The sequence below is a fragment of the Salmo salar genome, chromosome ssa11, assembly GCF_905237065.1.
Source record: "Salmo salar chromosome ssa11, Ssal_v3.1, whole genome shotgun sequence".
NCBI classification, from domain to species: domain Eukaryota; kingdom Metazoa; phylum Chordata; class Actinopteri; order Salmoniformes; family Salmonidae; genus Salmo; species Salmo salar.
The window spans coordinates 35,236,216-35,262,974 of record NC_059452.1 but is presented as its reverse complement, the minus strand read 5'-3'; the positions used below and the strand labels follow the sequence as shown (position 1 = coordinate 35,262,974).

Sequence of the window (26,759 nt, the reverse complement as noted above, 5' to 3'; positions counted from 1 at the left end):
ATCCGCCAACTCCTGGACAGTCTGTGGTGCAACGTGGCGTTGGTGGATGGAGCGAGACATGATGTCCCAGATGTGCTCAATTGGATTCAGGTCTGGGGAATGGGCGGGCCAGTCCATAGCATCAATGCCTTCCTCTTGCAGGAACTGCTGACACACTCCAGCCACATGAGGTCTAGCATTGTCTTGCATTAGGAGGAACCCAGGGCCAACCGCACCAGCATATGGTCTCACAAGGGGTCTGAGGATCTCATCTCGGTACGTAATGGCAGTCAGGCTACCTCTGGCGAGCACATGGAGGGCTGTGCGGCCCCCCAAAGAAATGCCACCCCACACCATGACTGACCCACCGCCAAACCGGTCATGCTGGAGGATGTTGCAGGCAGCAGAACGTTCTCCACGGCGTCTCCAGACTCTGTCACGTCTGTCACATGTGCTCAGTGTGAACCTGCTTTCATTTGTGAAGAGCACAGGGTGCCAGTGGTGAATTTGCCAATCTTGGTGTTCTCTGGCAAATGCCAAACGTCCTGCACGGTGTTGGGCTGTAAGCACAACCCCCACCTGTGGACGTCGGGCCCTCATACCACCATCATGGAGTCTGTTTCTGACCGTTTGAGCAGACACATGCACATTTGTGGCCTGCTGGAGGTCATTTTGCAGGGCTCTGGCAGTGCTCCTCCTGCTCCTCCTTGCACAAAGGCGGAGGTAGCGGTCCTGCTGCTGGGTTGTTGCCCTCCTACGGCCTCCTCCACGTCTCCTGATGTACTGGCCTGTCTCCTGGTAGCGCCTCCATGCTCTGGACACTACGCTGACAGACACAGCAAACCTTCTTGCCACAGCTCGCATTGATGTGCCATTCTGGATGAGCTGCACTACCTGAGCCACTTGTGTGGGTTGTAGACTCCGTCTCATGCTACCACTAGAGTGAAAGCACCGCCAGCATTCAAAAGTGACCAAAACATCAGCCAGGAAGCATAGGAACTGAGAAGTGGTCTGTGGTTACCACCTGCAGAACCACTCCTTTATTGGGGGTGTCTTGTTAATTGCCTATAATTTCCACTTGTTGTCTATTCCATTTGCACAACAGCATGTGAAATGTATTGTCAATCACTGTTGCTTCCTAAGTGGACAGTTTGATTTCACAGAAGTGTGATTGACTTGGAGTTACATTGTGTTGTTTAAGTGTTCCCTTTATTTTTTTGAGCAGTATATATATATATATTTATTCTGATTTTTCAGGGGGAGCTGCAACACCCTCAGCAACCCTACTTCTCTCGACTATGGACAGAGAGCTGTAATATGAAGGGGTTAAAAGCACTACAAATTTACATTTTGTCTAGTATGGGACCAGAGGCTGTCAAAACCCGCGGGGGCAAGGAGGGGGTGGAGCTTTGTTTCAAAGATTTTACAATTCTCTAGAAGTTAGCTGGAAAGTATTAATTTAAAAAACGAGTATATATAATATTCAAGAATACTTGGCTTGTTGCAAAGCAGTTTTGCTCTGCCGCATTCGGATTGTGTGGAAATTATCAACTATGTGTTGTTTTTCGTGTCTAGTGTCTAATATGCATGGTGCAGACAGATTTGTGGTAATTCCAAAATAAAGGTATTCAGCGATGCTGTCTGCTTGACGTGACAGCATAAAACAGTGCCACCTAATGGGTTAAAAGAAAACAACAAGAAGGATTCACAGGAAGAGACGTAAGCCGCGGAAGTGTACGTCATTCCTGGAGAGCGAGCGAGAAAGAAGTAACAAACACTGGCCCATTCGCCTGTGAAAAATTCGCAATAAAACGCAAATATGCGTCATTGATATTTTCCACGGTTATCAATCGTAAAAGCCAATAAGGACAACGTTTCGAAATGGCGACTGGGGGTGGTGGCATTGGCCCACCGTCCAATCTTGAAGGACGAGCATCCAATTTCGCCCATTCTGGAGCGGGAAGAAATGCTGGAGTGGCCTCGAATATGCCAGTCCCCGTGGTCGCAGCACCAATCTCACCCCCGTCGGGTGGCCTTCACCGGGAGCCTATGTACAACTGGCAGGCCACGAAGAGCTCAGTAAAAGAGCGCTTCGCGTTTCTCTTCAATAACGAACTGCTCAGTGACGTTAGGTTTATTGTCGGTAAAGGTAGACAGGCGCAGAGGATACCAGCGCATAAATTCGTCCTAGCTGCAGGTAGTGCAGTATTTGACGCCATGTTCAACGGGGGAATGGCCACCACCTCGGCCGAGATAGAGTTACCTGATGTGGAACCTGCAGCCTTCCTAGCCTTGCTAAGGTAACATCTATTGACCAATGCACTGCATTGGGATATAATATATTTATAGAGAGGTGTTGTTACCCAAGTACGTTAGTTATATTGTTGCTCTTATGTTATGAGTGCTGACATTGCATTTGCTGTATGATAATATTCAGGTATTATTAACACATTAGAGGCTGCTGCCTAGAAATCACTGGCCACTACCTCTTCTTTAAAAAAAAATGATTTTTTTTTCTCATATTTGCAATGTCAAGCTTTTGTTTTAGAAGACAGACATTTTGGTGTTCTGGAAGCCTGTCCCTCCCACCTTCTTTGACCACTTACTGTGTGTGTGCGTGCGTGCGCGGGCTTGCAGGTTCCTGTACTCTGACGAGGTCCACATAGGACCAGAGACGGTGATGACCACTCTGTACACGGCGAAGAAATATGCCGTCCCTGCTCTAGAGACTCAGTGTGTGGAGTTCCTTACCAAACACCTCAGGGCAGACAACGCATTCATGCTACTCACTCAGGTATATAGGGCTGGTAATATAACTCCTATTGCATAAACTATTCTATGTAATACTACTACTCACTCAGGTAGTATATAGAACTGGTAGCATTAACTATAATACTACTACTCACTCAGGTAGTATATAGAACTGGTAGCATTAGCTATAATACTACTACTCACTCAGGTAGTATATAGAACTGGTAGCATTAGCTATAATACTACTACTCACTCAGGTAGTATATAGAACTGGTAGCATTAACTATAATACTACTACTCACTCAGGTAGTATATAGAACTGGTAGCATTAGCTATAATACTACTACTCACTCAGGTAGTATATAGAACTGGTAGCATTAGCTATAATACTACTACTCACTCAGGTAGTATATAGAACTGGTAGCATTAGCTATAATACTACTACTCACTCAGGTAGTATATAGAACTGGTAGCATTAGCTATAATACTACTACTCACTCAGGTAGTATATAGAACTGGTAGCATTAGCTATAATACTACTACTCACTCAGGTAGTATATAGAACTGGTAGCATTAGCTATAATACTACTACTCACTCAGGTAATATAATGATGGATAATCATAACTAGCCTAGAGGCTATGCTTCTCACTCAAAGATTATAAGATTGATGATGTAAGCTGATATCAAATAACCTAACCTGCCATATGCTTTTCACTCTGCATATAATGTAGGATACACTGGCCAGTGTAAATAAAACCCTCATGTGGGTTCTAGAGAATATGCCAGCGCTTCACTAAATACAATAGACTACTGTAGTTCATCACATAGAAAGAATAGCCAGGATGGCATCTCTGCCAATTCCTCTTGGGTAACAATTCAGAACAGGGTATACAAAACCCTCAAAACTAAGGCATGACTGAAGATAATCCACTGGCCTAGATGACTTGGGTAGTACTATTGAATAACTCGCTTAAACACAGGTCACATCCCACACTGTCCAAAGTATTTGCGTAGGCCAATGTGCTTCCAAAACAAAACATCTTAACCTCTATGGGCTAGGTGGGACGCAAGCGTCCCACCCGTGGTGCACTCCATCAACAGCAGGTGCATTTCAAGAGCGGCAAATTTGAATCCAAATAAATGTCAAAATTCAAATTTTTCAAACATACAACTGTTTTACACCCTTTGAAAGATAAACATCTCCTTAATCTAACCACGTTTTACGATTTCAAAAAGGTTTTACGGCGAAAGCATAAATTTAGAGTATGTTAGGACAGTACATTTACAAGAGTTGTGTGTAATGTTTTGTCAATTCAAAGACAGGGTCACCAAAACCATAAAACCAGCTAAAATGATGCACTAACCTTTTACAATCTCCATCAGATGACACTCCTAGGACATTATGTTAGACAATGCATGCATTTTTAGTTCTATCAAGTTCATATTTATATCCAAAAACAGCGTTTTACTATGGCATTGATGTTTAGGAAATCGTTTCCCTCCAATAACCAGCAGTCAAGTCAGCACCACAAATTAAATAATTAAAATTAGAAAACATTGGTAAAATATTATATTGTCATTTTAAAGAATTATAGATTTACATCTCTTGAACGCAATCAACTTGCCAGATTTAAAAATAACCTTACTGGGAAATCACACTTTGCAATAATCTGAGCACTGCGCCCAGAAAAATACGCGTTGCGATACAGACTAGCCGTCATGTTGGGGAGATCTAAAATCGAAAATACTATGTAAATAATCCATTACCTTTGATTCTCTTCATCAGATGTCACTTCCAGGTATCACAGGTCCATAACGAATGTAGTTTTGTTCAAAAAAGCTCATCATTTATGTCCAAAAATCTCCGTCTTGTTAGCACATGATCTAAGCCCGCCGGACTTCTCGTCATGAACGAGGGGAAAAAATATATTTACGTTTGTTCAAACATGTCAAACGTTGTATAGCATAAATCATTAGGGCCTTTTTTAACCAGAACATGAATAATATTCAAGGTGGACGAATGCATTCTCTTTTATAACGTATTGGAACGAGGGTACCCAACATGAACTCGCGCGCCAGGTGTCTAATGGGCCATCATCGTTCCATGGCTCTTGTTCGGTCAGATCTCCCTCCAGAAGACTCAAAACACTTTGCAAAGGCTGGTGACATCTAGTGGAAGCAATAGGAAGTGCCAAAATATTCCTCAGCCCCTGTGTTTTTCAATGGCATAGGTTTAAAGGTAATACAACACATCAGGTATCCACTTCCTGTCAGAAAATGTCTCAGGGTTTTGCCTGCCAAATGAGTTCTGTTATACTCACAGACACCATTCAAACAGTTTTAGAAACTTTAGGGTGTTTTCTATCCATATATAATAAGTATATGCATATTCTAGTTACTGGGTAGGATTAGTAACCAGATTAAATCGGGTACATTTTTTTATCCAGCCGTGCAAATACTGCCCCCTAGCCCTAACAGGTTAAAAAGTGTAAGGTATATTCAAGAGTTCTCGTCTTTGTCCTGTTGAGCGAGAAAGTTTGATCCTAGAATGTTGTATATCAAGTAATGCCTTTATCAAATCAAGTGGAAATTCCCGGGGCGGTGCTTGAACAGACAACTTCCCCATGTGTCTCATGCTGATGTGTCATCTTGTACCGTGCTCATTCTTTCTGCAGGCCAGACTATTCGATGAGCCTCAGCTTGCCAGCCTCTGTTTGGAAACAATAGACAAAAGCACCGGTGATGCCATAAACGCAGAAGGATTCACTGACATTGACCTAGGTATGCATCAGTATGGCTTATTATTCACACAGGAACATATCCCAATGATATACAGTGGATGATTTGGGTAAACGATGGGAGTTAGCCATCATGTGTGCTTCTGATGTAGTCAACTGGGTGAGAAGAACATAATTCCTTCCAGGACAACAGGAGGGGTCAGCAACTTACTCCTGAGCAAACATTCCATAACTGCAGGTGGTAGTAGCTACGTCACCAACCGTGGCTTTATACCTGTTAAGACCAATACACTCAGCACAGTATGTGGTGCTATGCACCTTTTCAGTTTATTTATGAACCGCCAATGGACTTATGGTGTTGTTAAAAAGAAAAATGCTATTGCAATAAGGAATTCAGACCAAAAGCTCAAGAGAAGTTTCAAGTGTTTAATACCAAGGGTACAGTCAGCTGAGTGCATACATTTAGAAAGCTCACAACACATTGTATACTCTTCCCTTGTAGGCATCACCTCCCCAGCTATACATTTTCTCACCCCAATGAGTTTCCCTCTGGTTCAATGTCCATGGTCCTCTTTGTTTAGCCAGATGTCAGAATCACACCCCGTCCATCTTCTGTTCTGGGCCTGGCCCTGCTCATTAGTTCTTGGTTTCTAAATGAGCATCCACACAGTTTCATGACCTAAACTCCGTTAATACTCACAGTAATCATTCACTACACAGGATACAAACTACAGTTTAACTTGAAACATGTTACGTTTTAATAGAATCCATCAGTATTTTATTAGGATCCCCATCATAGAGGTTGTAGAACAAATGGACTACTTTAAGTGTATGTTTGTTTCTGGGTGCATTCTGGAGGCAATTGAGTTTAACCTTTGACCCTAACCCCTCTCATTTGTGTCATACTGTGTAGACTAGGCCTAACACTGAACCTGTGTTTTTAGATACTCTGTGTGCTGTGCTGGAGAGAGACACCCTGGGGATTCGCGAAAACCGTCTATTTGGTGCGGTGGTGCGCTGGGCGGATGCCGAGTGTTACAGGCAACAGCTTCCCCTCACCTCTGAGAACAAACAGAAGGTTCTGGGCAAGGCCCTAACCCTCATACGCTTCCCACTCATGACTGTGGAGGAGTTTGCTGCGGGTGGGCATCTCTCTGTCTGAGACATACACACAGAGACAGACGCACGTAAACAGAAAGACAAACACACACACTATCTAAAGTTGTAGTTTAAAATGCTAAATAAGTTAGGACTCTGCTTTGTCAGATTTCACATATCCAAAATGTTATTACTTTTTAATATGAGTAAGCACTGCTTTTCATCAAGCTTTTTGTAAAATGTAAATACTTGAACATACTTGTAACTTAGAATTCATATTGAACATATCGGTGTATAATAATTTTATAAATGTGTTTGTGTTTCTGCTGTCCAATGAACCCAGCCCTAGAAACCAGTTTGATACTAATTCTTGTGCAACAGGGCCTTCCCAGTCTGAAACCAGTTTGATATTCTTTCTTGTGCAACAGGGCCTGCCCAGTCTGGAATATTGTTCGATCGGGAGGTGGTAAATCTGTTTTTACACTTTACAGTAAACCCCAAGCCGCGGGTAGACTACATTGACAGGCCCCGCTGCTGCCTCCGAGGAAAGGAGGGCAGCATTAGTAGGTTCCAGCAGGTTGAAAGTCGCTGGGGATACAGTGGCACCAGTGACAGGATCAGGTGAGACTGTGTACCTGCTTGTCTACACCGTGACAATATCCTACCGGCCCCACACTATACAATTAGAATGACTAAAAGCCCTTGCACAGAAATAACTTTTTATTTGGCTCGTATTTGTTTTTTGGACATGCAAATTATTCAGATGATGGTGTGTCAAAAGCAGCCTCCGTACAACTTTGGTTTGTCCTTCAATAACCTATAAGCCTTTTTCTACAGACCTCGGTGGAGAGGAACACTTATGAGTGGCAGGTGACCTAGTGGTTAGAGTGTTGGGCCAGTAACAAAGGTTGCTGTTTCAAAACCCAGAGAAGACAAGGTTCTGTCCATGTGCCCTTGAGCAAGGCACTTAACCCTAATTGCTTCTGTAAGTCACTCTGGATAAGAGTGTCTGATAAATGACAAAATGTAAAAATAATAAGTCAGTTCAACATATTTTTGGAGGGGGTTTGCTTCTGGCAGAGCCATAAAAAACCAGGAACATTTGAATGCAAATCAACACCCCCCCCCCCAAAAAAAAGTTTGACATGATTCTTCTGTTGCAACGTGTGCTGTTAAAGGAGTCAACCAGTTGAATTTGAACGATGGTCTTTCTCCAGCCTCATACCTCTTCACCACACCCCCATTGGTGGAGATTCTATTGCATGTGTTTTAATAAAGGCTGTGTTCGTTCCTTTGAGGTTTTTAAAAGTATCTTGTAATTTCCATCTCCTGTAGATTTAATGTAAATAGAAGAATATCAGTGGTGGGGTTCGGACTGTATGGCTCGATCCACGGACCTACGGACTATCAGGTTAATATACAGGTAAGCATTTAATAATGATGAGCTAAGGATGTTATCAGCCTGGTAGCCAGACCAAATGTGTCCTGTTAGTGCTTCAGCCACACAATAACTTCTCCAATGTTCCTTACTGTGTATGAAGCACTAAGAGATCTGGTTACCAGGGTTGTGTCGAGTAGGGCACATAGTAACAAAACGTTTTGCAATGGAAAACCAAAATCCTGGGTTGTTATTAGACAAGTTGAGGTAGTACCTTTCTGTTTCAAAACATTTTTTTCCCATTTGTTACCAACTGAACACGATCCAGGCCATTATAGGGAATTTGTTCAGAAAACCTTTAAAAAAAAAAAAAAGTTAGATACATATTTTTTTAAGCTATAGTGCAAACATTAATTGACAATAATTGTATCCATCATTTTTTTCAGATTATAGAGAGTGACAAAAGCCTAACGCTAGCAACAAACGACACAGGCTTCAGCTGTGACGGAACAGCCAACACGTTCAGAGTCATGTTCAAGGAGCCTGTGGAGATTTTACCCAACGTTAGCTACACCGCTTGTGCAACCTTAAAGGTACGCTCACCCCATAACGACAGAAGACATGAGACTGACTACTCAAGTGCATGTTTACAAACAAATAGGCTATTTTGTTTTATTTTTCTGAGTTTGAACTTTGCCTCAGCTGCTAACAGCAGCATGTTTATTATAGACTTGAATCAAATGTTATTGCAACTAGTTTTGGTCTGTATTCTACTAGATCATCAACCCTGTGTGTGACCACAGTTGAGACTTTGTAATGAACCTTTTAATCGTCAGCTCATCTTAAAGGGATTGTTCACACAACTATAAACAAGTATTTTTGTATTGTGTCTATTAGTCCGCTGTTACAACTTTTTGGGAAGGTTTTATGTCAACCTTTCAAGGTGGATCATTTCAGTACATATCAAAAACTTTTGAGTTTTGTGCATAAATTCTCCTCCCTAACAATCCACTTGTCTCCTGTAGGGCCCGGACTCTCACTACGGCACTAAAGGGTTAAAGAAAGTGAGCCAGGAGTCCGCCACGGGGACCAAGACCACCTTTTTCTTTTTCAGCTCTCCTGGGAACAACAACGGCACGTCAGTGGAGGACGGACAGATACCAGAGATCATCTACTACACCTAGACAACTCCTCACCACACCTGGGTCCTGTAGAAACTGGGGCGGTCCTACCCCAACTCGTCCATGAAACATTTTAGCATTTTGGTTTCTGTTGCAGCACTTTAAAAAAAAGAAATCCGTTGCTTGCACTATTAAACATGACTCCCAAGTAAACACGACTGGGTTGTGTTCAGTAGGCAAACTTGGAATGTTGCAGCTAGAAACATCATGACTAGCGATGACGTGATGCCTCATTGCGGCATGTTTTTACTAGATAATGTATTTCTATCTAAACATTCCGCAATGTTGTGCCATGCTGAACAATGCCCTGGATCAGGTAGACACCATCTACCACACCTAAACCAGGGGGCCAGGTTCTGTAGGCATAGAATGGAGGAAAACGGAGTGCGACAGGGAGGTACTACCTGAGCTTGTCCAATAAGAAGCACTTCTTTTCTGTTACAAAATGTTTTGCTTTGGTGTGCTCTAATGAGCACTGCCTATAAGGTTGGGTAAGCCTGAGAGTGGAATGGAATGGCGGACTTCAGGAAGGATTGTAGCCTGATCCCAGATCTGTTTGTGCTCTGGCTGAATCCATTGCCGTTGTTGTCCAAGACGATTCCATAAGGAGTTGGCAAGAGAGCAGAAACAGACCGACACCCAGGCTAGAGGGATCGTGCCTTCTGCTGTTCAGGAATGGATACAAAGACTTTTGGAAACCAAAAGGAGTGGAGTAGTGTAGGTCTAGTCTGCTGGTTTGTGAACTCGGATCTGTGCGAGGCTGGTGGGAGGAACTATAGGAGGACAGGCTCATTGTAATGGCTGGAATGGAATAAATGGTAAGAAGTCAGATGTGGTTTCCATATGCTTGATACCGTTTAATTTATTCCATTCCAGCCATTACAATGAGCCTGTCCTCCTATAGTTCCTCCCACCAGCCTCCACTGTGTAAGACATTTGACGTAATAGAACTGGAACTCTAAATGGACTGTTACATGTAGAGATGTATAATAGGACTGTGGACTGGCTGGAATCCGGGTGATGGTAGACAATGACACAGTTGGAAATGTTTTATATTCTACTGGCTTTCTGTGGTCCATCCCTTCATCAGGGAATCACCCACTACAGTGCTGTTGTCTGGAGTGTATTCACTAGACACTGAAATGGGAAGGGACTACCTGAACTTGTCCGGAAAGAAACTCGTTTTCATTGCAAAACGTTTAGCTATGGTGTGCACTTATGAATACACCCCATGTAGTGTAAAATCGCAGAGTGCCCTTCACTGTTCGATTAATGTAATTTCGTAGTTTGAATGCTGACGTGGTAAAAGTTCCACCGTTTTCGTGCATAACTTTCATTGATTATATTTGCAGGTGGGATTTTTCATGTGCAAATACAATCTTAACTAGTGACGTCTGAGTATTTGTGCGTATGTGAAAGTTTGCCAATGTATGTTACATGCTTTAATTTGTTTCCTTAGCATGTCATCTAAGAGTAAGACAGGATAATATTGTGACTGTTAATTGCTGAAACAAGTGGAAATGTATATTTTTATCTCTCGGCAATAAAGTATGTTGATACCAATGATGTATTTGTCTGATACCTTCTGAAATGATTCAGTGTAGTGTGTCATTAAAGCTACAGTCTGGAACCTGTGAAGCTGTTCAACAATACATCACAGATTTAATGCTCTCAAACACACCATAATCTGGGAAACAGTTCAATATGTCACAGATTTAATGCTCTCAAACACACCCATAATCTGGGAAACAGTACAACAATACATCCCAGATTTAATGCTCTCATACATAATGTAGGGGGGAATGGCAATGTAACAAGTAGTTGTAATACTACAATAGTTCCTGTAGGTGGAGCTCCAAGTTAAATCAATGGCGCTCCAACAACACCTGCTCCAACCTATCTTCAAACCAGTTCACAGGGACCCTGGACCCACTCGCTGTGTTGCAGGCTTTTGTTCCATCCCAGCGTTCCATCCCAGCATTAATACTTGATTCAACCAACCAAAGGCTTTGATTAATAGTTGATTAGCTGAATCAAGTGTTGTGCTTCTTGGCATACTTTTAAATAGCTTTGTATCCACATGAGGTACAGATCTAAAACCAACCACCCCTGGTCTCTCTTGTCCATGCTATGGAAATATGGTTTTTCAAATGTCCACTTATTTGATTTTCTACAATATCAAAGGTAATATACATTAGATAACATGCTAGACAAGTTGGCCTGCCTTGTATTGTAGGTAATGGAGGAGAGAGAAAGGGATATGCTTGTTTTTTTGTTTCATATACTGAATTACTTTGGTTGCTTGCTAGACTGTCAAAGATGCAGCAGCTGTTTTTTGTTGTTAAATTCGTAATGCCACTCCGGCAAGGACATTGGCCTGTGAGAAAAAAAAGTTACATCACTTCCACATTAAGCATAGTTTACTGGAAATAAATATGTGTTCAATTGTCAAGCTCGGGAAATAATCTTATTGAAATAAATATATTTTGTGCAAAAGAAATCTTGTGAAAAACAATTTGCCAAATGGTGTAAAAATTGGCAATATTTTCCAGAATCATACTTGGGTCTGAATTTGAGAGGGTTTTGACTGGGCTGGTGAAGAAATGTTCCCATTCCACCATGCTGAATTCTCTGAATCTGCGAAGATAAAACATCTTACTGTCTCTTACAAACATCTAAACACAACATAGCTCTTGAATAAGGCAGATAAGTAATAGTTATAGTAGACTGATTCCAGGCAGCTATTGTTGAATAGTAGACCTATTAAATATCAATATCAATATTTTACAAACAAACTGTCACACTACATGGACAGTAGCAGAGAGGTAAGTAGCAGTATACCTATTGAAGACAAATATCCATAGACAAACTATTGCTTATTTGATCAAAATTATGAAACCACCAAAAGCCAACCAACTTGTGTTCTTCCTAATGAATATTCAGTGTGCTATCTCTGAATAAGTTAGCACTATGGTTGAACAGTGATTCCCTGAATAGCTATTTTGAAACAGATGTGTGCACATTAGGGGTTTGTGATGAGTCTTCAAGACTATTAAAAGCAATAACCAAATGTAGGATGTAATGTATGCGTATTTCTGACCTTTGTTTTCACTTGTTATATTCAGAAGATAATAAAAGCCACCTATGGTTTGAAAGATGATTATGCATGAGGTAATTAGCCTTTGTATTCCTTTTATTACCAAATTCTCAGCAATCCAAATGAGAATATTAGTAGAGAATGTTGGCTATCCATAACTGAGCCATATCCAGATACAGAATAAATCCAGGACATTTGTAAATTAAATGCATTGATCTCTGCATGCCCCCCCCCCCGCCCCCCTTTTAAAACATTGATATTTCCATAAGCTGACATTGCTTACAGGCCAGTAAAGACCCAGGTGGATATTGCTTTTCATGTTTGGTGGCATCTTGCAGCAAGACTATTAGATCCCAGGGAGACAGTGTATTCCGACTGAGATACACATGGAATCCAAAGCCAAGGGCCGTTTTCACCAAACAGCTATTGAAATATTTAAAGACTTGATGTCTCTCGCTGTGAGTGAGGCTCAATCATGTTTCTCTCTCCAGGCCCAAAAGCCTGTAATACTGTGCCACTCACAGACAGGATGAGTTAAATCCCTGACCTGTTGGAGTGTGTAAGGTCTAAAGCCCATCTCTGCGCATGGACACATGGGGACTGCCTGGCTGGCATTCTCCTCGCCCTTTTCTCACATTATTATTTACCTGGTATGGATCTTCTTGACTTTCAGAATCGTCTTTACTTATTTTTCTGGGGCTGAGATCAGGGGGGATTGTTCAAGCAATTTCTGCTCTGTGGACCAGCGGCGTCTTATTTTCCAAAGGTAATGGGTTTTTCTGCACTGCGGTTTTTCTGTGAATTGCTTCAGAAGGCACAGTGTCTTCGCGCCTCCTTTGGGACTGTGAGACTGGACAGAACAAAAGAGGATTGGATCTTTTCAACTTGCGGGTAGGAGGGAAATAGAGGTGAGCCTAAAGGTATGGTAGGCTATCACATAAGCCAGGGGTACACTAATTTAGATGTCGTAGTGTTCACCCTTCCCATTGCGTCAGAGACCTGGGACATCAGGGGCATAATGTTCGGGTAGAAATATATACTGTAGAACAAACATGCCTGACTATGACATGTAGAATAATGAATCATTTTGTCTCTTATTCATGACATTTCTATCTGCAGCGTTCAACAATGTTTTCCTTCTGAACATATCCCAGGTGAGAAAACTCTCTGGCTAATCAGTGACACGAATCAGTCAGAAAAACAGCAGTACTTCAGACCCTGAGGACTTGATTTCCCCATCCCTATCTCCAAGCAATGCCCACAGGCAGCTGCCATACAAATACTGTACTGAATACCATGTGTCAACTGTAAATCACTTTGAATAGCATCATCTGCTAAATTACCATATTACACTACTCCTATCTTGCAACTTTGGAATCCATCCCTCCAGATAACGTCACATAACGTTACTTTCTTCAAAGTTTAATTCTCCAAAACTTAAACCACTTTAGTTATTGTTATCATGCTAAGCCGACGTTTGCCTTGTTCGACTTGTCTTGAGTACTTCCCCTATCTGGGAGCATGAGCGATACCTCCAACTACCCCTTCCTGCTGGTAGGTGATAATCTGAGGTACCCACAGACTCAGATCTCAGTCTGGCTTGGGGGGATCTAATTCCACCTGTGTGTGTGTGGGTGTGAGCATGTACATGCATGCATGAGTGAGTGTGTGTCTCCAGCATATACGCTATAGCTCTGTAGAATTCAGCACAGCTCTCCACATCGCTGGTCTTTTTCTTCCTTCAAATGGTTATCTGCCTCCGAGGGTTCACTGAGGGGGATTTGAAAGCTCCAGTTGATTCATACGTGAGCGAGAGAAGAGGAGGCTGGAATGGAAAGTCAGACTGTGAAGAAGAGGAGGACATCTCAGAGAGAGATAGCAGAGTCTCATAACTTACAAAGCTACTTACCTTGCATATGTGGGGGACTTGAATGATGCACCTGAACCAATCAATCAATCAATCAATCAATCAATCAATCAATCAATCAATCAATCAAATGTATTTATATTTATCAGCAGTTGTCACAAAGTGCTTGTACAGAAATCCACCCTAAAACCCCAGAGAGCAAGCAATGCAGATATTGAAACACGGTGGCTAGGAAAAACTCCCTAGAAAGGCTGGAACCTAGGAAGAAACCTAGAGCGGAACCAGGCTGTGGGGTGGCCAGTCCTGTTTTGGCTGTGCTGGGTGGAGATTATAAGAGTCCTTGACCATTAAGGCTGGCTCATTCTTCAAGATATCAAACGTTCATATAGATGACCAGCAGGGTCAAATAATAATCACAGAGGGTGCAACAGGTCAACATCTCAGTAGTAAATGTCAGTTAGCTTTTCATAGCCAAGCATTCAAAGACCGAGACAGCATGTGCGGTAGAGAGAGAGAGAGACAGAGACGAGAGAGAGTCAAAACAGCAGGTCCAGGACAAGGTAGCACGACCGGTGAACAGGTTAGGATTCCATAGCTGCAGGCAGAACAGCAAAAACTGGATCAGCAGCCTGACCAGCTGGACTGGAGACAGCCAGGAGTCATCAGGAACAGGTAGTCCTGAGGCATGGTGTTAGGGCTCAGGCCCTCCGAGAGGGAGGGAGGGAGGGAGGGAGGGAGAGAAAGAGAGAGAGAAGAGAGAGAGAAAGAGAGCGAGAGAGAGAGAGCGAGAGAGAGAGAGAGAGAGAGCGAGAGAGAGAGAGAGAGGGGGGGATTAGATTTAGCATACCTAAGATCACACAGGACACCAGATAAAACAGCAGAATTACACCAGATAGAACAGACTGGTCCTAGCCCCTCGGCACATAGACTATTGAAGCAAAGATACTGGGGACTGAGACAGGGTGGGTCGGGGGACGCTGTGGCCCCGTCCAAAGTTACCCATGGACAGGGCCAACCAGGCAGGATATAACCCCACCCACGATGCCAAAGCACATCCCCCACATCACCAAACGGATATCAACAGACCACTAACTTACTACCCTGAGACAAGGCTGAGTATAGCCCACAAAGATCTCCCCCACTGCACAAGCCTGAGGACAGGAAGAGAGATCACGCCACTGACTCAACCCACTCAGGTCAAGTATAGCAAAAAAGCCTGGCTAGACGTGATGCACTCCTCCTAAGGACGGCATGGGAGAGCATGAGCAAGCCAGTGATTCGGCCCCCGTAATAGGGTCAGAGGCAGAGAATCCCAGTGGAGAGAGGTGAGCCTACCATGCAGAGACAGCAAGGGTGGTTCGTGCTTCAGACCCCTGGGCCAGACTACACTCAATAATAGGACCTACTGAAGAGATTAGTCTTCAGTAAAGATTTAAAGGGAGACTTCAGGATTTTGGCAATGAAGCCCTTCATCTACTTCCCCATAGTCATATGAACTCATTTTATATCTCTGCAAGCAGGTTGAAGGAAGTTGCTAACTAGTGTTTCCCATAGACTTCCAGTCATTGCGCTAACACTGGTTAGCGTTGGTTCACGAAACTACCTCTATCTTTCTTCATACTGGACGCAGAGACATAAATGGTATCCATGAGTTCATCTGACTCTGGGGAAGTCCACTGAAAGAAAATATAAACGCAACATGAAACATTTTCTAAGAGTTCATATAAGGAAATCAGTCAATATAAATAAATAAATTAGGCTCTAATCTATGGATTTCACATGACTGAGAATAGAGATATGGATCTGTTGGGCACAAATACCTTAAAAATAAGGTAGGGACATGGATCAGAAAACCAGTCAGTATCTGGTGTGACCACCATTTACCTCGTGCAGCGTGACACATCTCCTTCACATAGAGTTGATCAGGTTGTTGATTGTGGCCTGTGAAATTTTGTCCCTCTTCTCTTCAATGGCTGTGCAAAATTGCTGGATCTTGGCAGGAACTTGAACGCGCTGTCCTACACATTTATCCAGAGCATCCCAAACATGCTCTATGGGTGACATGTCTGGTGAGTATGCAGGACATGAAAGAACTGGGACATTTTCAGCTTCCAGGAATTGTGTACAGATCTTTCTGACATGGGGCCATGCATTATCATGCTGAAGCATAAGGTGATGGTTGTGGAGGAATGGCACAACAATGGGCCTCAGGATCTCGTCACGGTATCTCTGTGCATTCAAATTGCCATTGATAAAATGCAATTGCGTTCTTTGACGTAGCTTATGCCTGCCCATACCATAACCCCACCCCCACCATGGGGCACTCTGTTCACAACGTTGACATCAGCAAACTGCTCACCCACACGACACCATACACACTGTCTGTCATCTGCCTGGTACAGTTGAAACCTGAATTCATCTGTGAAGAGCACACTTCTCCAGCGTGCCAGCGGCCATCGAAAGGGAGCATTTGCCCACTGAAGTCACTTATGACGTCGAACTGCAGTCAGGTCAAGACCCTGGTGAGGACAATGAGCATGCAGATGACCTTCCCTGAGACGGTTTCTGACAATTTGTGCAGAAATACCTCGGTTGTACAAACAAACCGTTTCATTAGTTGTCTGGGTGACTCATCTCAGACGATCTTGCAGGTGAAGAAGTGGGATGTGGAGGTCCTGGGCTGGTGTGGCTACACTTGTCTGTGGTTGTGAGGCCGGTTGGACGTACTGCCAAATGATCTAAAACGACATTGAAAACGGCTTATGGTAGAGAAATTAACATTCAAATCTCTGGCAACAGCTCTGGTGGACATTTCTGCAGTCAGCATACCAATTGCACCTCCCTCAAAACTTGGGACATCTGTGGCAATGTGTTGTGTGACACAACTATACATTTTAGAGTGGCCTTTTATTGTCCCCAGCACAAGGTGCACCTGTGTAATAATCATGCTGTTTAATCAGCCTTTGATATGCCACAGCTGTCAGGTGAATTGATTATCTTGGCAAAGGAGAAATGCTCACTAACAGGGATGTAAACAAATGTGTGGACAACATTTGAGAGAAATAAGCTTTCGGTGCGTATGGAAAATATCTGGGGTCTTTTATTTCAGCTCATGAAACATGGTGCCAACACTTTACATGTTGTCACGTCCTGACCAGTAATAGGGGTTATTTGTTATTGTAGTTTGGTCAGGACGTGGCAGGGGGTGTTTGTTTTATGTGGTTCGGGCTATGTATTTAGGTAGAGGGGTGTTTGGTTTATGTGGTCCGGGGTTTGTTAGTCTATGTTCTATGTTAGTGTATTTCTATGTTCTGTCTAGTCTATTGTAGTTCTATGTTTAGTTAATTGGGATTGGACCTTCAATTGGAGGCAGCTGGTTATCGTTGCCTCTGATTGAAGGTTCTATAATTAGGAGTTAGTTTTTTATGGGATTTTGTGGGAGATGTTGCTGTGTATAGCTTTGTGCCTTACCGGCATGTTCTTTGTCGTCACGTTTTTGGGTATAAGTGTTTGTTTTGGTTTTCCTTCTTTGTCCATTTAATAAAAGAAGATGAGTATACATTTTCCCGCTGCGTCTTGGTCTAAACCCTACGACACCCGTGACAGAATCTCCCACCAAACACGGACCAAGCAGCGGAGGAGGGAGCAGCAACAGAGCCCAGTGGAATCATGGACATGGGAGGAAATTCTGGACGGGGCTGGACCATGGCACCAGGCTGGGGAATATCGTCGTCCACCGGAAGAGATAGAGGCAGCCAAGGCGGAGAGGCGCTGTATGAAGCTTTGTACGCACCGATGGGGAAGCACGAGAGGCACCCCCAATAATATTTTTTGGGGGGGCACACGGATAGTTTGGCTGGGCCAAGGGTGAGCCCTAAGCCAGCTCCCCGTGCTTATTATGGGAAGCATTTGGAGTGGAGAGCGCCGGAGTATGCGGTAGTGCGCACGATCCGGTGCGAGTGATCCCAGCCCCTCGCAATTGCCGTGCTAGAGTAGGCATCCAGCCTGGAAGGAGGATGCCTGCACAGCGCATCTGGCCACCAGTGCGCCTCCTAGGCCCAGGCTACCCTATGCCTGCTCTACGCACGGCAACCATCAGGCCTCTGCACAGCCCAGTTCGCCCGGTACCAGCACTCCGCTTGTGCAGGGCTGCTATTTCCATCCAGCCAGGACGGGTTGTGCAAGAGGTGCGCTCCAGACCTCCAGTGCTTACCCATGTCCCGGTGTATCCAGTTCCTGCTTCTCGTGCTGACCCTGAGGTGCGTAGTCTAGCGTCTCCTAAACCAGCCCCACGCACCAGGCTTCCAGTGCGTCAGCCCAGTCCGACTCGTCCTGTTCCTGCACCCCGCACTAGCCCTAAGGTGCGTGTCCCCAGTCTGGTACCTCCACGACCAGCCCCACGCATCAGGCTTTCAGTGCGTCAGCCCAGTCCCGAGCTTCTGACGACAGTGCCTCGTCCCGAGCTTCCGACGACATTGCCTCGTCCCGAGCTTCCGACGACAGTGCCTCGTCCCGAGCTTCCGACGACAGTGCCTCGTCCCGAGCTTCCGGCGACAGTGCCTCGTCCCGAGCTTCCGGCGACAGTGCCTCGTCCCGAACTTCCGGCGACAGTGCCTCGTCCAGAACTTCCGGCGACAGTGCCTCGTCCAGAACTTCCGGCGACAGTGCCTCGTCCAGAACTTCCGGCGACAGTGCCTCGTCCAGAGTGTCCGGCGACAGTGCCTCGTCCAGAGTGTCCGGCGACAGTGCCTCGTCCAGAGTGTCCGGCGACAGTGCCTCGTCCAGAGTGTCCGGCAACAGTGCCTTGTCCAGAGTGTCCGGAACCAGGAGAGACGGCCCACTGTCCGGAACCAGGAGAGATGGCCCACTGTCCGGAACCAGGAGAGACGTCCCACAGCCCGGCGCTCCGAGTCATCCCACAGCCCGGAGCTCCCAGAGTCGCCCTACAGTCCGGGGTCGACGGAGAGGGACATCGCTGTAGAGACGTTATGTGAGTGCCGTGAGCCAGGGGTGGAGCGGGGTCTGCGTCCAGCTCCTGAGCCACCTCCTGAGGGGGGAGTATTGGGGAAAGGAGGGGAGTTGCAGGAGCACCGTCGGTGACGGTGGCCACCCTCCCTTCCCTCCCATGTAGTTTTGGGATTTATTTTGTTTTTGGGGGTTATTTGTGTGAGGTGCATCCGGGGTCTGCACCTTTGGGGGGGGTACTGTCACGTCCTGACCAGTAATAGGGGTTATTTGTTATGTGGTCCGGGGTTTGTTAGTCTATGTTAGTGTATTTCTATGTTCTGTCTAGTCTATTGTAGTTCTATGTTTACTTAATTGGGGTTGGACCTTCAATTGGAGGCAGCTGTTTATCGTTGCCTCTGATTGAAGGTCCTATAATTAGGAGTTTGTTTTTCATGGGATTTTGTGGGAGATTGTTGCTGTGTATAGCTTTGTGCCTTACCGGCCTGTTCTTTGTCGTCGCATTTTTTGTATACGTGTCTATTTTGGTTTTCCTTCTTTGTTCATTTAATAAAAGATGAGTATACATTTTCCCACTGCGTCTTGGTCTAAACCCTACGACACCCGTGACACATGTTGCATCTATATTTTTGTTAAGTATACATAAAGGGCTTAATTGCCAAAATCCTGAAGTATCCCTTTAAAGGTTGAGACTGAATCTGTCACATAGATCAGCAGACCATTCCATAAAAAAATGTACTTAGCCTTGTGCAGGGCTTTCTCCTATAGAGCTATCACACCTTTATCAAGTCCAAAGAGTGTTTTACTGTTTTAAGAGTGTGAGGTCAAATTAAGCTATTCATCATACTAGCACTCAGGTAGTCTGCAACAGATTGGTACATAAGGTGTCAGTACACAGAAAGAACTGATGCGATCAGTCAGATTCTGAACTATATAGTGGTTTTCATGTCAAGATGTAACCGATGTGAAATGGCTAGTTAGTTAGCGGTGGTGCGCGCTAATAGCGTTTCAATCGGTGACGTCACCCGCTCTGAGACTTGAAGTAGGGTTGCCCCTTGCGTTGCAAGGGCCGCGGCTTTTGTGGCGCGATGGGTAACGATGCTTCGTGGGGTGTCAGTTGTTGATGTGTGCAAGGGTCCCTGGTTCGAGCCCAGGTTGGGGCGAAGAGAGGGACGGAACCTACACTGTTACATAGACAAGGCACTTTTGCAACAGAAACCAATCTTCTCTGATATCACACTGTTCTACACTTTTGTTATTATTTTGGAAAGACAGGGAGGTCCATCAAAAGGAAACGTCTATCCCCTTCTTCCCTCCCTCCCTATATAGGGCGAGACGTCTCTGTAGAAGAGACGTGGGGGCGGCAGGTAGCCTAGTGGTTAGAGCTTTGGGCTAGTAACCGAAAGGTTGCAAGTTTGAATCCCCGAGCTGACAAGGTACAAATCTGTTCTGCCTGTGAACAAGGCAGTTAACCCACTGTTCCTAGGCTGTCATTGAAAATAAGAATTTGTTCTTAACTGACTTGCCTAGTAATAGAAATAAGTGGATTTGTGACTCACACCCAGAATGATGCTGCACCTCGGAAAGTTTCCTAATCATACATGCTTATCGGCCTGAGAAATGGGTCACTGTGGGGCCATGTTGCTGTAGAGCAGTAATCACCTCCACACAGTGCCACATCAAGAACAAGGTTCTGGGCAATTGAAGTCATGAGTAACCTGTCTCCAGTGCAGAGAAAACAATGAGCTGAGGAGCACGGGTAGCTTGAAAAAGATATAAAAGTCACACTGAGTGATGATTCATGTGCTATGCTTGGATGTTAGTGCTGGCTAAATAGGCGTGTAAGGAGGATGGGTAAGGATGGAGTGTCAGAGAAGCCAAATGGGGTCAGACAATGAATTTGTGCTCTGAAAGATTAAAGTAGCCTTTCATGTTTGGAGCTCCAGCGGGGGAGAGGACTAAGGGTTTTCCCAACAGAGCTTAACCCATGGCCTTTATCTCCATCACGAAATGACAACCTATTGTCTATATAGTGCACTAGGCCAACTATTGACCAGAACCCTATAGGGCAGGGGTACACCATTAGAATTCAAAGAGGTCCAGTGACTAACATTTTCTCCCCCTAAAGGTCCAAACCATTAAAATGTCTTAACGTGCGCTATGATTTTGTGGCATATGTAGTTCTTATAGCTGTATAGCTAATAAACAAAGTACTACATTTCAATAACATTTCAACAATATTTATTGCACATTTTCAATGCAGACATATTAAACATGAGGTAAAATAAATATGCAGCCAAATCATACATAAAAGGAGGCCTATCACAAATGTTCTCATTTCAAGCAAAACAAGGCTGCATCTTCACAAAAAAATAACAAAAGTGCCTGTTTCTGAAAAAAATGCTTTGATTTTTGAACAAATAAGAAACCACAGGTTTAATATGTATCTTTCCTACTCTCTCACACCTCACTTCTCCATCTCTCTTCTTTAGTGAGAGAAATGGGCTATTGCTTGCCCTGCCAGTAATTTGAATCTTGGCTGGAATGGAGTAGTGCTATTCTCATGCACATATGTAGGTGCTCATTGGTGAGTCTAGAATGGTACTTATTCTGAATACATCATTCATAGTGGAGAAAGAAGACTCACAGCTGTACGTGGAGCCAAACATGGTCAAACTTGCCCACTCCACTTTGAAAGCTTGATTTTCTCTATCCACTTTCCTGACTTTTGCGCACGCCATTCTATAATTTCTCCTCTCGCTTCCGCTTTTGCTTCTCTCGCTGTCTCTCTCTCTGACAACATCAGTCTCCTAACATGCATTGTAAACATTCGCTTTGATTGGCTGAGTTTTGTGAAGTGATTTAAATAACGCACGTGATTGTACAACACACAGTAGAATGGGACACTGTCTGGGACCTTCCCAGCTACGCTGAGCCAGTGCAATATGTGTACATTGAAAAAAAGTGTTGCTTCATCATTATTTAATTTAACAATTATTTATGAGAAATGTGTCGAGGTCCAGATAAAACCTTCACTCGGTCCGGACCCGGACCAAGGTCCGCCAATTGTGCATCTCTGCTATAGGGCATAGGGTCCTGTTTGGGAGGAACACAGAGTAAGCTTACAAAGCATACTTCTATGCCTATAGAAGAATATAGTATAAGCATTGGATGTTCTCCTTATTAGTCTAGGGCCGTAGAAACATCCACCTAAAAGGTTTCACCAGTTACTATATCACCATTTGAAGTAAGTGGTGAAACGTTTTTGGTCAATGTTTCTATGGCCAAATTTCAACCCCACATAATTGAATGTCTTTCTACATGTCAGTGAAGAAAGCATTACTGCGTGTCAAGTTCAAAGTTGAAGTATATATTATTGCTCCTATTCGTCACTTGCACTTATGATAGCCTTTTCAAAAGCTTTAGAACAGGTAGTGATCATGTTAAAAGAACCAACAGAACACATTAACTACAACAATATTCTCTGTAATGGTTACGTAAACTGAACACTGGGTATTATTCTAATGAGCTCCGCCCCCAAACAAGGCCAGCCTGGATGGACTAAATATGGGCCAATCATAGGTATATTTTCTGGGCTGGTCCGGACTTGATTTGGCCCAGAAATGGTTGCGTATTGATTGGTCTAGATCTAGTCTGCCCGGACCGGTGTGGTGATACTGATGGATTATACGGCAACGTGGAGAATGAACGTGGAAAGAGCTGTCATGTATGAACCACGAGAACGAATACCATCAAGAGGTATCCATTTTCCATGCTGTCACGCCCTGACCAGGTGAACTCGGGTATATTGGGTCAGGGTGTGTCAGGTTAGGTATTTTTCATTGGTTTGTGTTTGGTTTACGTTTTAGCCTTGTGTAGGCTCTAGGTGGGTTTATTTCTATGTTGGGTTCTGTCGATTCCCAATCAGAGACAGCTGTCGCTAATTGTCTCTGATTGGGATCACATTTAAGTTTCTGTTTTCCCCACGCTGTTGGTGGGGTGTTGTCTCTTTGTTTGAGCACGTAACGTATCTGCATTTTTCTTGATTTTGTGTACATGTTTAATTCCAGTGTGTTGAATAAACATGTGTTCGCTCCCAGCTGCGTTTTGGTCCGCTTCCTCGTCACCAGGCGATGCACGTTACAGAACACCCCACCGAACCAGGACCAAGCAGCGGGAGGAAAAGGAGCGCGAGAGATGGGCTCGCGAGGGGAAGGAGTTCTGGACCTGGGAGGAGATCATGTCGGGGAAAGGACCCTGGCGGAAGGATTCCCAGGTCGAGGAGGTAAAGCCAGCCGGTAGACGGAGTCGCAGGCGGCGGTCGAGAAGGCCCGGAAAACACCCCCAATAATTTTTTTGGGGGGGGCTAATGGGGTGGTCCGGAAGGGCAGAGGAAGAGCCCAGACCACTGCTCTCGTGGGGGATGACGGCGGAGGAAGAGACGAAGATGATGAGGCAGTTGATTGAGGACCTGCAGAGGGAAGATCTGGAGGAGGAGCCATGGTATGCGGAGTTGCGCGCTGTGTCGCCAGTGCGCCCGCACAGCCCGGTGCGTCCGGTGGACATGCCCAGCACATGCCGTGCTAGGATGGGCATCCAGCCAGGACGAGTGGCTAAACCGGCTCCACGCTTCAGGTCATCAGTACGTGTTCACAGTCCTGTCTGGCCCGTCCCTGCTCCCCGCACCAGGCTAGTGGTGCGTGTCCACAGTCCTGCCCGGCCCGTCCCTGCTCCCCGCACCAAGCCATGGTATGCGGAGTTGCGCGCTGTGTCGCCAGTGCGCCCGCACAACCCGGTGCGTCCGGTGGACATGCCCAGCACATGCCGTGCTAGGATGGGCATCCAGCCAGGACGAGTGGCTAAACCGGCTCCACGCTTCAGGTCACCAGTACGTGTTCACAGTCCTGTCTGGCCCGTCCCTGCTCCCCGCACCAGGTTGGTGGTGCGTGTCCCCAGTCCTGTCCGGCCCGTCCCTGCTCCCCGCACCAAGTCAGTGGTGCGTGTCCCCAGTCCTGTCCGGCCCGTCCCTGCTCCCCGCACCAGGTTAGTGGTGCGTGTCCCCAGTCCTGTCCGGCCCGTCCCTGCTCCCCGCACCAGGTTAGTGGTGCGTGTCCCCAGTCCTGTCCGGCCCGTCCCTGCTCCCCGCACCAGGTTAGTGGTGCGTGTCCCCAGTCCTGTCCGGCCCGTTCCTGCTCCCCGCACCAGGTTAGTGGTGCGTGTCCCCAGTCCTGTCCGGCCCGTCCCTGCTCCCCGCACCAGGTTAGTGGTGCGTGTCCCCAGTCCTGTCCAGCCCGTCCCTGTTCCCCGCACCAGGTTGGTGGTGCGTGTCCCCAGTCCGGCCCGGCCCGTTCCTGCTCCCCGCACCAAGTCAGTGGTGCGTGTCCCCAGTCCTGTCCGGCCCGTCCCTGCTCCCCGCACCAAGTCAGTGGTGCGTGTCCCCAGTCCTGTCCGGCCCGTCCCTGCTCCCCGCACCAAGTCAGTGGTGCGTGTCCCCAGTCCTGTCCGGCCCGTCCCTGCTCCCCGCACCAAGTCAGTGGTGCGTGTCCCCAGTCCTGTCCGGCCCGTCCCTGCTCCCCGCACCAGGTTAGTGGTGCGTGTCCCCAATCCTGTTCCGGTCGACGGCTCCGCTCCGGAGCCTGAGCATGCCGCTCCACAGTGGTCCAGTCCGGGCCAGAGGGGTAGGGTTAAGGTGAAGGCGGGGGAGAGAACACGCCCGGGGCCAGAGCCTCCACCGAGGGTGAGGCGCCCACCCAGGTCCCCCCCCCCAATAGACTTAAGTTTGGTGCGCCGGGAGTACGCACCGTTGGGGGGGGGGGTTCTGTCACGCCCTGACCAGGTGAACTCGGGTATATTGGGTCAGGGTGTGTCAGGTTAGGTATTTTTCATTGGTTTGTGTTTGGTTTACATTTTAGCCTTGTGTAGGCTCTAGGTGGGTTTATTTCTATGTTGGGTTCTGTCGATTCCCAATCAGAGACAGCTGTCGCTAATTGTCTCTGATTGGGATCACATTTAAGTTTCTGTTTTCCCCACGCTGTTGGTGGGGTGTTGTCTCTTTGTTTGAGCACGTAACGTATCTGCATTTTTCTTGATTTTGTGTACATGTTTAATTCCAGTGTGTTGAATAAACATGTGTTCGCTCCCAGCTGCGTTTTGGTCCGCTTCCTCGTCACCAGGCGATGCACGTTACACATGCTCATTATTTTAAAGTCATATTATTTATCAGTCTGATTTTAATTAAAGAAACAACTATTAAAATGCGAGCAAATCGCCCACCTCATTCTTTTTATTTGGTGAAGCAATGAAACCGAAATCAAATCAATGTTGGCAGTTCAAAATACAATTGTATTAGTCAAACATCGGCCTACTTGGTGTAATTTGTTGATACTCAGTAGTCTACTGCTAAGTTTTTGATCAGTGATGATTTGTATCATGTAACGGTCGTCGTAGTGGATGGACCAAGGCGCAGCGGGTTGAGTGCTCATATTAACTTTATTAGAACACTTATAAACAAAACAAGAAAAACGACCAAACTATAATAACAAATAACCCCTTTACTGGTCAGGTCTGCACCCCCCAAAGGTGCAGACCCCGGATGCACCTAACAAAAAAAAAAACATCTTACAAAAATAAACCCCTTAAACTAAAGGGAGGGAAGGGAGGGTGGCTGTGCTACACCCCCCCCTCCCCAAACCTCCTACAGTGGAGGTGGCTTAGGCTTAGGCCTTAGTCCCCTACCTGACCAGTCCACCCCCACTGAATACCTCGGCCTGAAGCTTGTCACTGTAGACCCTGGACTGGACTCTGGGAGCTCCGGACTGTAGGGCGACTCTGGGAGCTCCGGAATGTAGGGCGACTCTGGGAGCTCCGGACTGTAGGGCGACTCTCTTGGTTCCGGACAGTGGGCCGCCTCTCTTGGTTCCGGACAGTGGGCCGCCTCTCTTGGCTCCGGACAGTGGGCCGCCTCTCTTGGCTCCGGACAGTGGGCCGCCTCTCTTGGCTCCGGACAGTGGGCCGCCTCTCTTGGCTCCGGACAGTGGGCCGCCTCTCTTGGCTCCGGACAGTGGGCCGTCTCTCTTGGTTCCGGACAGTGGGACGTCTCTCTTGGTTCCGGACAGTGGGCTGTCTCTCTACGGGGCACTGTCGCCGGAGGCTCTGGACGAGGCACTGTTGCCGGACACTCTGGACGAGGCACTGTTGCCGGACACTCTGGACGAGGCACTGTTGCCGGACACTCTGGACGAGGCACTGTCGCCGGACACTCTGGACGAGGCACTGTCGCCGGACACTCTGGACGAGGCACTGTCGCCGGACACTCTGGACGAGGCACTGTCGCCAGAAACTCTGGACGAGGCACTGTTGCCAGAAGTTCTGGACGAGGCACTGTTGCCGGAAGGCCTGGTGCGTGGGGCTGGCTTAGGACGCGCCAGACTAAGGACACGCACCACAGGGCTAGTACGAGGAGCAGGGACAGGACGAGCTGGACTGGGCTGACGCACTGGAGCCTGGTGCGTGGTGCTGGCTTCGGATGTGCCAGACTGGAGACACGCACTTCACGGCTAGTGCGAGGAGCGGGAACAGGATACGCTGGACCGTGAAGGCGCACTGGCGGTCTCGAGCGCAGTACTGGCTCCACCCTTACTGGCTGGATGCCCGCTCCCCCTGGCAAATGCGGGGCGCTGGCACCGCGTACACCGGCCTGTAAAT

The 26,759-nt window shown here is 46.2% G+C and overlaps 1 protein-coding gene across 2 annotated transcripts; it reads left to right on the top strand.

Moving 5' to 3' along the window:
- Positions 1–1,706: 1,706 nt before the first annotated feature.
- On the top strand, positions 1,707–10,689 carry LOC106562729 (BTB/POZ domain-containing protein 1). Of its 2 annotated transcripts, none has more exons than XM_014127731.2 (8): positions 1,707–2,279; positions 2,617–2,773; positions 5,407–5,512; positions 6,414–6,611; positions 7,059–7,188; positions 7,903–7,990; positions 8,392–8,538; positions 8,971–10,689. In XM_014127731.2, exons 1-8 carry the CDS (start codon positions 1,861–1,863, stop codon positions 9,127–9,129), a joined length of 1,404 nt encoding a protein of 467 aa, XP_013983206.1. In that variant the 5' UTR covers positions 1,707–1,860; the 3' UTR covers positions 9,130–10,689. The 2 variants fall into 2 exon arrangements, with proteins under 2 accessions (XP_013983206.1, XP_013983205.1); XM_014127730.2 differs by having other exon boundaries at positions 6,996–7,188.
- The last annotated feature ends 16,070 nt before the right edge of the window (positions 10,690–26,759 follow it).

What these genes read in the sequence shown, in the direction of transcription:
- LOC106562729 (XM_014127730.2), top strand. Translation starts at nt 1,861, where the DNA reads ATGGCGACTGGGGGTGGTGGCATTGGCCCACCGTCCAATCTTGAAGGA. An exon ending in GGCACCAGTGACAGGATCAG is followed by an intron (nt 7,189 to 7,902) that starts GTGAGACTGTGT and finishes CATCTCCTGTAG; the next exon opens with ATTTAATGTAAATAGAAGAA. An exon ending in ACTATCAGGTTAATATACAG is followed by an intron (nt 7,991 to 8,391) that starts GTAAGCATTTAA and finishes CATTTTTTTCAG; the next exon opens with ATTATAGAGAGTGACAAAAG.